The 11134-nt window shown below is 32.0% G+C and overlaps 1 protein-coding gene across 2 annotated transcripts; it reads left to right on the plus strand.

The window, feature by feature from the left end:
• Positions 1 to 1250: 1250 nt before the first annotated feature.
• LOC127864770 (beta-1,4-N-acetylgalactosaminyltransferase bre-4-like) lies at positions 1251 to 10860 on the plus strand. 2 transcript variants are annotated; one of them, XM_052404640.1, is made up of 7 exons: positions 1254 to 1532; positions 1796 to 1846; positions 1982 to 2175; positions 7616 to 7803; positions 8065 to 8187; positions 9260 to 9361; positions 9877 to 10860. In XM_052404640.1, the coding sequence occupies exons 1-7, from the start codon at positions 1334 to 1336 to the stop codon at positions 10025 to 10027; spliced, it is 1008 nt and encodes a 335-aa protein (XP_052260600.1). In that variant the 5' UTR covers positions 1254 to 1333; the 3' UTR covers positions 10028 to 10860. The 2 variants fall into 2 exon arrangements, with proteins under 2 accessions (XP_052260601.1, XP_052260600.1); XM_052404641.1 differs by lacking the exon at positions 8065 to 8187 and having other exon boundaries at positions 1251 to 1532.
• Positions 10861 to 11134: the final 274 nt, after the last annotated feature.

The raw sequence follows: 11134 nt of genomic DNA on the forward strand, positions 1-11134 counted from the left end.
CAATCGTAGCATGTCGAAGTGAGGTTTTCTTATGTTGCCGTTACTACTGCACACGAAAGAGCAAATGTAATTTCTATGTTCCTGTCATAAAATCAGCGACAGCTTCAACTTTTTATTATAATGGTGTGTTAACCTGTAATGCTCTTCCAGAATCTATTCAATTTATAAATAGTCACTTCAAATTCAAAAAAGAAGTCAAAAAACATTTTCTTAACAAGTACCTTTAGGGATTGAGCATAGCAGACGGCGTTGTTTATTTTAAGCATTTAGATATCCCATGTCTTTGTTAAGTAACGAGTTTATATAATCATGTGCTCACTCAAATTGTTGAACGCATATATACATTTTGTAAATTTTTAGATATGCTAACTTAAGTACAAAATAATTCAATAACCATTTAACATAATATGACTATAGCTAGCTGCTATCTAGTTTATGTGCTGTATGAAGCAGTCATGTAAAGGACCCCTTTGGAAATAAGTCACAAGACTTTCAAGGGCTTTCTTGTTAGTACATGTCCTTATATCAGACTAAAATAAACTATAAGTAAACAGTCTAATGTAAATGTACATATAATTGTATACCATATGAAGTCAATTTAATCTGTGATATTTTTGTTTTCAATGTATGTGATTGTCTTAAGCTGAATTTGGTTGAAACTTCTTTGTGAAAATTGTAAATTTTATTAAGGTATGTAAATGTATCTCAAATGTTTACCTCATTGAGTCAATTTTAATTCTATGTGTTTGTTCTAATCTAATTTTGTTTTAAGCATCTGAGAAATTGCATTAAGGTATTGTAAATGTAACACACATGTATACCTCATGATTTCAATTTGATCTGTGATATTTTTAGTGCTCAGTATATGTGTTTGTTTTAAATTTATCTTGTTCGTATGCAACATGTGATAAATTGTTTATGTTATTATTTCACATGTATATGCCGAATAAATCTATCTATCTATCTAACTACCCAAGCAGTTTTTGCAGACAAGTATATGTATCAATACATGTATTGCAGATAAACAAATTTGCACGAAAAATGCAGAAACAGGTCTGTTTTATGTTATTGTTAGATCTGTCCATAAAAACACAAATATAATTATTAGGTTTGGTCGTGGACAAAATGTCCCCACATTATAAAACATTAAGTAGTTATTTACTTTGTTGGTTTTGTGCCGTTACGACAGTATATCCCGACTGAAATGTTTATCGTCATGCAATCAAGAAGTCGATAACAAATTATCGTTGATAACAGTTGGGACCTGCGCAGTATCTTGCAGTCTGCACTTTAAATCACGCTATATTAAATACTTCTATGAAAGGTTTTTAAAATGATTTCTTGCATAAGGAACGTGTTATGGTTTATCGTTTCTTTAAATGTGTTATGTATTTTTGTGTACTCATTATACACAGTGTATCATCAAAGAGTTATACGTGAGAAATTTTCTTACCTGAAAGCAGTTATGTGTGATGATCCGACGAAAAATATCACAAGCTCAGATCTGGATCTATGTTGTGCTTTTACAAATGGCAAGTGTGCTCTATCATGTTGGAATTAAGATGTTTTATCATATAAAATAGTGTGTCATAAGAGTCACAAAATAGTTGACAACAATAAACCATACACTTATACGTAAAATATATTCATATGAAATGATTCAAACTTTGCGTCAGTTGCTGCAAATCAACATACACAATGTTTGCGTAATAGTGTTTGCCTAAACATATTACTTGAGCCCTACTGGATACGAAACTGAATAAACATATAACGTTTTGTCATAATCTATTCACAGGTATGCAACTGAAATCCAGCAGGAACAAGTACGAGCTCAGCCAGTTCATACGTAAGAACGAAGTCACGGCTATCATTTTATCAAAAACCCAATTAAATAAATACTGTTATCATATCAAACAAAAACTTTTCAAATTTCATATTTCAATAATTTTTTTGTAGCATACCTTGATTTTGTTTATTGTAGAACAACAATCAAACGTAATAAATCCGGTAAAGCCTGGTGGAATATGGTCACCGAGTGGGTGCGTTGCTAGACAACGGGTTGCAATTATCATTCCATTTCGTGGACGCCAGCAACATTTGACAATATTGCTCACCGACTTAATACCGTTGCTGAAGAATCAACAGTTGGGCTTTCAAATTTTCGTCATTGAACAGGTAAAGTAAGATTATATCAAAACATGCTAAATTTCGCAATCTTCCAAGATGTCGAGCTGACGATGAAACATGTGCTACATTACTTCTTCTTGAAAAAATAAAATGCAAGAAGTGTATAACAGTATACATCCTCAAGTAAATCTGTTACAGCCTATGTAGTTTAAAGTAGTGTCCATGTAATGGTTAGTTTTCCTTGCCGTCGCCTATTAACTGATATATTATTAAATGCTGATTATACAGTTTATTTTGAATGTTAACTGCATAGTAAAATCTAAATATTGAAACCTGCACTTTATTATAACAGTTTTATTTAACGTTCACAGCCATACAATACAGACTATTACACGGACCAATTTAAAATGTCTCTCTCAGATAATTTTTAATGTGATCGTTATCACTTGGGTCCGAAGTCTAAAAAGCATGGCGCTTAAATATGTCGTGGGTCCGTAGAATTTCTAATTAAAGAAGTTATCATTGTTAAAATTCATGAAGGTTTGGTGAAATTAGAGTAACCCTTAGAGTAAATGTTTGTTTTTCATTCTGGATGTTTATCCTTAAATAGTACCGTCCGTCACTCTTCGATACTCCTTGTGAGAACAGAAATATCGAATATCTCATAAAGTTCAAGAGTAATTGGTTGCTTTTATCTCCATAAATAAAATATTTCTTGTATATAATGTAAATGTTCTTTTGCATGAATGTATTTTGTACTAGATCGAAGCGTATGAAAATGGTTGAAATTAAGCTGCACATGTACTGCATTTCAATTGATTAAAGTATAAATTTCTTGAAGAACACTTTTTAATATTGCGATGATACGAAAAACCGAGTCGCTTTTAAATTTTACAAAAATACCATTTAATGTCTGAATATTTGTCCTATTTCTTCAGAATTACAATCACGAATAATCTTTTAGATGTACGTGTCCTGTTATTTATTTGATAAAGATTTTGGTTTTCTTGGAATTTCTAAATTTAAAATTGCGATAAACGAGTCCTTCGAAAAGTTTAAACGCGTTCTTAAACGTCTTCACGCATTGAAGACTGCAACACACGTTCAAACGCTGAGCTGATAATAGCAAATATTTGATCTTTCGTCTGAATAATTTTTTTTAAGTTTGTTAGCGATATATGTCCTCGTGGAAAAATATCATATTTAAAACGTCCTTGACACATGATGTTATTTATGATGGCCGCCTCATAAATTGTTCATTGATTTGAACAATACTTATTTAGTCAATAAGAAATAATAATCATACATGTATTTTACATAAAACATTCGTACAGATATGACACAAATGTGTAACATAAAGTGTTTCAGATATGCTTAAGAATAAAACAGCGGATACATTAGAGGAACACAATCAAAGCTCATGCTATGTTTATCTTTTGTCATTCTGAATAACCTGATACGGATACCAACACAACTGTAGTGTAAGCTCATTCGTCTTGGTGTAAGAGGTAAAATGCTAAATGTTATACAAAATATGTATTATTCAATTAAATCCAAAATAAAAATTCATAACACAGTTGGAAAAGACTTTAACTGCCTTTTGGGTGTAAGACAAGGTGAGTGCCTATTTCCATTACTTTTTTATCTATTTTTAAACGATTTAGAAGAAACATTCATCTTAAATGGGTACGAAGGGGTCGACCTTTTGATGTTTCAAATATTTATTCTCTTATATGCTGATGACATTGTACTATTTGCGGTTACACCTCAAGCCTTACAATGTGGATTTGAAATTCTTAGCAGCTACTGTCAAAAATGGCAATTAAAAGTTAATGTTAACAAAAACGAAGGTAATTGTGTTCCGAAAAGCGGGACCACTTGCAAGGAACATACAATTTACATATAATAATGAAAATATTGAAATTGTTAGTAATATATCTTATCTTGGAGTCGTTTTCACGAGTGGTGGATCTTTTAACCAGACGCAAATAACCTTAGCAGGGCAAGCAAGAAAGGCCATTTTTTAAATGAAAAAATACTTATATACCATTACAAATATAACAGTAAGCCATCAATTAGAATTGTTTGATAAACTCGTTAAACCAATTTTAAACTACGGTTGCGAAGTATGGGGCTTTCATAAAGCACAAGATATTGAACGTCTTCATACTCAATTTTGTAAAAATATCTTAGGTGTTAAAAGGGCAACCCAAAATGATTTCGTTTACTGTGAGTTAGGGCAACATTCGCTTATTGTAAGTTGATATTTTAAAATAGTTAAATACTGGTTTAAAATAATAGAAAGCAAAGTAAATAAGTATATTCAACTTATATATAACATAATGAAACATGACTTTGAATTAACACCGTCTAAAAAAAATTGGGTTAGTTCGTTGCATCAACTGTTGTCCAGTTTAGGGTTTTTAGAAGTATGGATACACCAAGGGGTAGGACAAAAAGAAGTTTTCTTGTCATTATTCAAACAAAGAATTAAGGATTGTTTATATCAAAATATGAATTCACGATTAACGGAATCTAGTCGAGCCTTGTTTTACAGGAATCTTAACATAAACAATGATTTAAAAATGTACCTTACAAGCATCTCAAATGAAAACCATCGCATTGCTATTTCTAAAATCAGAGTATCATCTCATCGTTTAATAATTGAATCTGGCCGCTGGCATAAACCCATTGCTACTCCTTATAACGATAGAAAATGTACACATTGTCAAAAAATTGATGACGAATATCATTTTGTTTTAGAATGTTCTTTATTAAGTGACTTAAGAAAGAAATATATCGATAAAAAGTATTGGTTACGACCTAACATGCAAAAATGTATTGCACTTATAAATTCACAAAATGCACTAATATTAAGAAAACTAGCTTCTTTTACATTTCTTGGTTTTAAAGTTAAGAATTAACACCATAATCCTTTATATAAGTAATGTCATTCATTAAATTAAATCTCCTATACATGCATAGCATGACATATTTCATTACGAATTGTTTAACTTAACATTAAATTAAAGCTTCCATACATTTATAGCTTGACATATTTCATTACGAATTGTTAACTTAAGTTGCTTATCCTGTTTACCGGTAATTAAAATATTCATATGAAAAGTAACTTATCTATGTTTTGCTGGTGTTCATGATACTGTTCTTTCTTACGTTTTCATGTATCCAATGTACACAGAAAGTTATGATGCGTTAATATACTCATACTGAGTGATCGGCAATTATATCTTGATCGCCTCTATTAAAGGCTCCTCCGTTTATGTACTTTTTATGTATGTTTTGTTAACTTGTGATCGGCAATTATTTCTTGATCGCCTCTTTTAAGCTCATTTCAGAAATTATTGGATTATTATTATTTTGTAATGTATTTTTCGATTATAATTATTTATCACTCATAATGGGCTTCTCCGCTTGTTTTCATGATTATTGTGTTGTCCATGTACGTTTTATGTATGTTTAGTTTACTTGTAAGTGTGGGCATGTGTGTATGGGAGTGGGTGTATTCTTGTGCGCGTGTGTGAGTGTGGGTGTATGCGTATGGGCGTGCGTGTGTATTATTATCCTTATTATTATTATTTATTTTTTTTGCATTTTGCTTTGCCTACGTTGTTGTTAATTTTATTGTGAATTTATGTCGTCCTCATGTGCCTACTATGGCGTATTGGATAGAAATAAACACCTATACATATACACAACTGAAAACAAAACTCACTCATTCGATTTATACAAGGGAGATCAACGTTAATTGATAAACATTTTAAAAAAGACAGAAAAGGTGAATAGGGAACGTAAACATAGTTAAATAATTAAAAACACGTGAAATAACACATATCTCGAAACATAATCAATAACGTTTTGTTATGCATATGTATGTTTATATTTATTATAACTGAGAAGTGTAAAACGTATTATTACGATCTTCTTTCGGAAAACAAAAGAAGCGTTTGTTGGTCATCGTATTGTTATTAAATTTGGTTTGTTCCAATTTGAGAAATATAATTGAAATATGTGACTTCCCCGATTAAACATGACTGAACATGCATGAATTTGTATCAAACGAATCACATTGAAACATGCAAAGAAGTTAAATGGTGATTTATTAAAAATTACGGCAACTGACGAAAAAGTGATGTGAGTCTTCGATTGAAACGCATTGGTAAAACTATGTTTCTACTATGTTTTAAGTGTATAAATGTTCATTTAAGTTGCTCAAATTCATTGTCAGTTGTTCCTGAAGAACATTAGACATTATATCACAATTGTTATTGAGCAAAGTAACTTTATTATGATGGCGTATTGTTATAAATCATCATTAAAAAGGTAATATTTATACCTTCGGTCTATGGACCATCTCTTTTCCATCGTCAATATACCGCTCATACTTACCTTCGGTCATTATGAAGGTTGTATGTATTTTTCATTAATGTACAGAAAATTGGCAACATGACCTAAATCCACGACTACGGTATTTTAGAATAACAAGATCTTCTCTTCTTAAAATAAATATATATCGATGGTTCGTCTATTCAAATACTACCATTCCATGCTGGACTTTGATCATTAGCATTTCTTTCTGCGTATAGATGTTAAATATTAATAAAATATAAAAATACAATATATTTGGTATCTCTTCTAAATGCTGTTCATACATGTATGATCAATAATATGTTATTTATAAACTAACATACGCTAAAACAATTCACAAACAGACTAAAATGCTGATATTATTCATTGTTGTCTTCTTATAAGTTTCACAAAAAATGCCGAGTTTATTGTTTAAAAAAATATGTCATTGAAAATACAAGATCGCAACATATTTCAAATAATTAAATTATCTTCATGGTGTAAATAACCACAATGTATTGTAAATAAATTATATAAGCTTTGTTAAGCTAATTTCCAATGCATGAGACCTATATTTTACAAATGTGCATATATGTATTTTGCTTTTTGCCACACAAGATGTGTTTAGTAGTTATAAAAACCAATGACAAGATAAACAGATTGTCCATTCAAAAGTCGTCCGTTAAAAGAATAAATATATATAACGTCCATTATATGCGTCTTGTTCTGAGAAAAATAAACTTAATGCTTGTGCGTAAAGTGTGTGTGCAGTCCGCACAGGCTAATCAGAGACGACACATTCCGCTTTTATAACATTTTTCGTTTAAATGAAGTCTCTTCTTAGCAAAAATCCTATTTAGGCGGAAAGTGTCGTCCCTGATTAGCCTGTACGAACTGCACAGGCTAATCTGGGACGACAATTTACGCACATGCATTATGCCCGGTTTTTTCAGAACACGACTCATATCATTTGTTTCTGATTGACTAATTATATCCAGCACTGACCTAGCATTCCCTTTACGTTTAAGTTGCTAGATGTGTTCATCAAATACTATAATTATATTCATCATTTTATGCAAATACACAAATATTCAGTTCAAAGCAATATTTGTGAATGTTTCAGTTCGGCTCAGGTGTCTTTAATAAGGGTAGGCTAATGAACGCCGGTTTCTTCGAAGCATTCGGCCGGCCCTCATTCGATTGCTACATATTCCATGACGTGGATCTTGTTCCGGAGACAAACATGAGCGTTTACACGTGTGAGGAATGGCCTAAACATCTATCCGTTGCAGTAGATAAGTTAAATTATCGGTATGTAATACTCACTTGATAACTTTGTGGAGATTTCAACGCAAGTAAACTATTTGCTCAGTTGAGATAAGTATTATTTTCTGATGGATGTTCTTGATTTATTGTTAATTCGTAGCGTGTTATTGAAACAAACATGTGCTACCATCATGGTAAATATTCAATAGATTTATTCAATTGCAATACAGAACACAGCGAGTGAAATGTAGTAAAATCTACGGATCTTATTTGAATATGCTGCACATTTTATATTTTTGATAATAGTTTGCCGTACCCAAATTTAGTCGGCGGAGTTCTTGCCTTTCGACCCGAGCACTTTGTGGCGGTGAATGGTTATTCCAATGAATACTGGGGTTGGGGAGGAGAGGATGATGATATGGCCGCCAGGTGAACAACTTATGTACATTGCGTAGTTATTTTGATCCGGTAAAGCATGTATGGTATTTACTTTATTACACCCCTTGTACTCATGCAGTAATTGCTACTGATACATATTGATATTTTCTTAGATTTTACATGAAGATCCATGTATCCAAACACCTGTAATTGTCCGACTTGATACGAGTTTTTGTAGCATGCTTGACACAGTCATGTATTGTCATGTCATTCAAAAAGTACAATTTTAATGCCAAAAATAAGCTTTGAAATCGTTTTACATTTGAATATATTTAAATGTGGCATAATCTACTCATCTACTCTTATACTGAAATTACGAGACATGCATGATCTCACATTTTCATTTATCTTGTTCCTTTATAAAGTGGTAATGGTCTGTCCAAATTGAGTCATTTTTTTCTTTTCCTTGAAATCAATCAGTTTACTAGCCGTCAAATAACTTTCTATGTTATGATGCTACCGCAGAAATAGAAAGCGCTCTTTGATTGCGATAATCATATGTTTATTTCATATAAACTAATAATGCTGTATGGATAAATATTGACCAATTTAGAGATCTGGTAACCGGTTCAATACCTACCTTGTTTACATGGACCGTTTGTATGTTTTCACCGCCGTTTTATGTGTGCAATTGTTTTGTTTATTAAGTTGTTGTTCTGCACTCTCTGTGTTTGGAAAAACGTTTCTTGCCATAGCATGCAGGAAAAGGGTGTTCGTCCTAGTTGTCAGAGGTAGAATTTGTTCTTCTTTTTTTACATATACGCAGAAGTTGTTTGACAGATTGATTCGTATGGGCGAATACGTTTGTCTACCTTGACATCTACAGTTAGCTTATTCATCACGGAATTATAAAATACCGGGTTAACGGCTTAACCTAATTATACGTTTTACGATAGTATTTATGGTTGCATGACTTTATTATAAGTACACTTTTTGGTTTATTCAGATTGAAGTACAATTGATCATTCTTTAATTAACAGCGTCCGATTAGATTAAGCTCTTTAACTGTTGAATAATAGCAATTATGGTTATAAGACGTGATGGAAAAATGAACGCTTTACAGGATGATACAAATGGGGTTGGGCGTTTGTCGGCAGTCGGCGGAGTCATCGAGGTATAGGATGATACCACACGATCCCTCCGAAATGCCTTACCCTGCCCGCAGGTAATTGAAATATGTGTTTGATGGTTGTATACATTACTATATTCAAACAGAATACACATAATTTACCATATAATTTTAAATTAATCTACATGTACACAGTATATTTCCGGCTTTTTGGTCAGGTGTTATTATAATTTTGCTAACATTAAACTGGTAAATACATTAATATTTGAATATATAATTATTTACTATGACTCAATATGATTTATGCGCAACCTTGATCACGTTGACGTTTTAATGAGCAAGTGAATACATGTACGTTTAATAAGTGCGCATCTTTACACACTCGACATGATTCAATTGACCAAAAAAGAAAATCGCGTATTATGTTATACGAGCAAAATGGTCGCCTTAATAAATGTGGCGCTTTAGTAACACGGAATAAAGCAACTTGCTGTTAATTTTTGCGTATATATCGTTGAAAAGGCCATGGCGGGTGATTTATCACGTTATTAGTGTAGTCATAAAAGTATGTACATGAATCCTTAAAACCTATTCATGTTTTGTCTTTGTAGGAACACACTTTTGAGCAACGCAGAAAGACGAATGTTTAATGATGGCCTTGGTAATCTTGTGTACAAACGCACATCCGAATCTAGACAACCGCTTTACACGCATATCGTCGTGGATATTGGCTCTGAACCTTTGACACTCACACAACAGTAGCCCGTTGTTTCGTGTTGAACTATTTAATGTTTCTATTTTAAATCCGTCCTGTAGTATGATGATTTACAATTTTATATGCAACAAATGTGTCATTGTATGGGTGGACACATTAATTGATAAAGGCATGCATCCATGGATAAATTGATATTTTACTGTTTTCATATGCTGATTAATGGATAGGTGAACAATGCATGATATAGCAATTAGTATGTAAGAAATAAGAAATGTGTATTGTGGATAGTGTCGCTTTGTACTACTACTAGTACTTCTTCTTCTACTACTACTACTACTACTACTACTACTACTGCTACTACTACTACTACTACTACTACTACTACTACTACTACTACTACTACTACTACTACTACTACTACTACTACTACTTCTACTACTACTACTACTACTACTACTACTACTACTACTACTACTACTACTACTACTACTACTACTATTTCTGATACTACAACTACAACTACAACAACAACTACTACTACTAAATTTACTATTACTACTACTACTACTACTTCTACTACTACTACTTAGGTCAATAATAATTAACAGTGCAACCGTCAGACGACTCTAGTAAGGCAGTCGATCCCAACACGGTTTGTGTGTGTGTGTTTGGTGATTTGAAATGGATACACAAGGAACCGATTCAATCCAGAATACCAATATTGTTAAGAAACATCGCTTAAAGTATAGCCTTTGATTTATTTTATTCACAACTCTTCAAATGTGCCTTGTTGAACAACGCTAATTGAATTAATAATTATGTTGACACAATGATATATTATTTTATTGTTTTTATTTTCTTAATAAAATTTTTCACAACGGCATTTGTCCCTTAAACCATGTGGAATTCAATCAATTGAATTAAATAATATTTTGCATGTGATCGGATAAGTGGTGACATCGTCATATGGCATAGATGACTATACAAAAGCTGTCAGAAGACTATTCAAAGTGCTTTACAGTATAACATAAGCCATCATGGGGAAATTGTTCGTATTGAATAAGGTCAAAGTAATTAGTCATATTCTTACTGGAAGAGGACCATAATTGAAACATATTGATAGCTTATGTTTTAAAGAAGTTTTACCTTAATAG

The sequence above is a fragment of the Dreissena polymorpha genome, chromosome 1 (genome assembly GCF_020536995.1).
Source record: "Dreissena polymorpha isolate Duluth1 chromosome 1, UMN_Dpol_1.0, whole genome shotgun sequence".
Classification (NCBI taxonomy): domain Eukaryota; kingdom Metazoa; phylum Mollusca; class Bivalvia; order Myida; family Dreissenidae; genus Dreissena; species Dreissena polymorpha.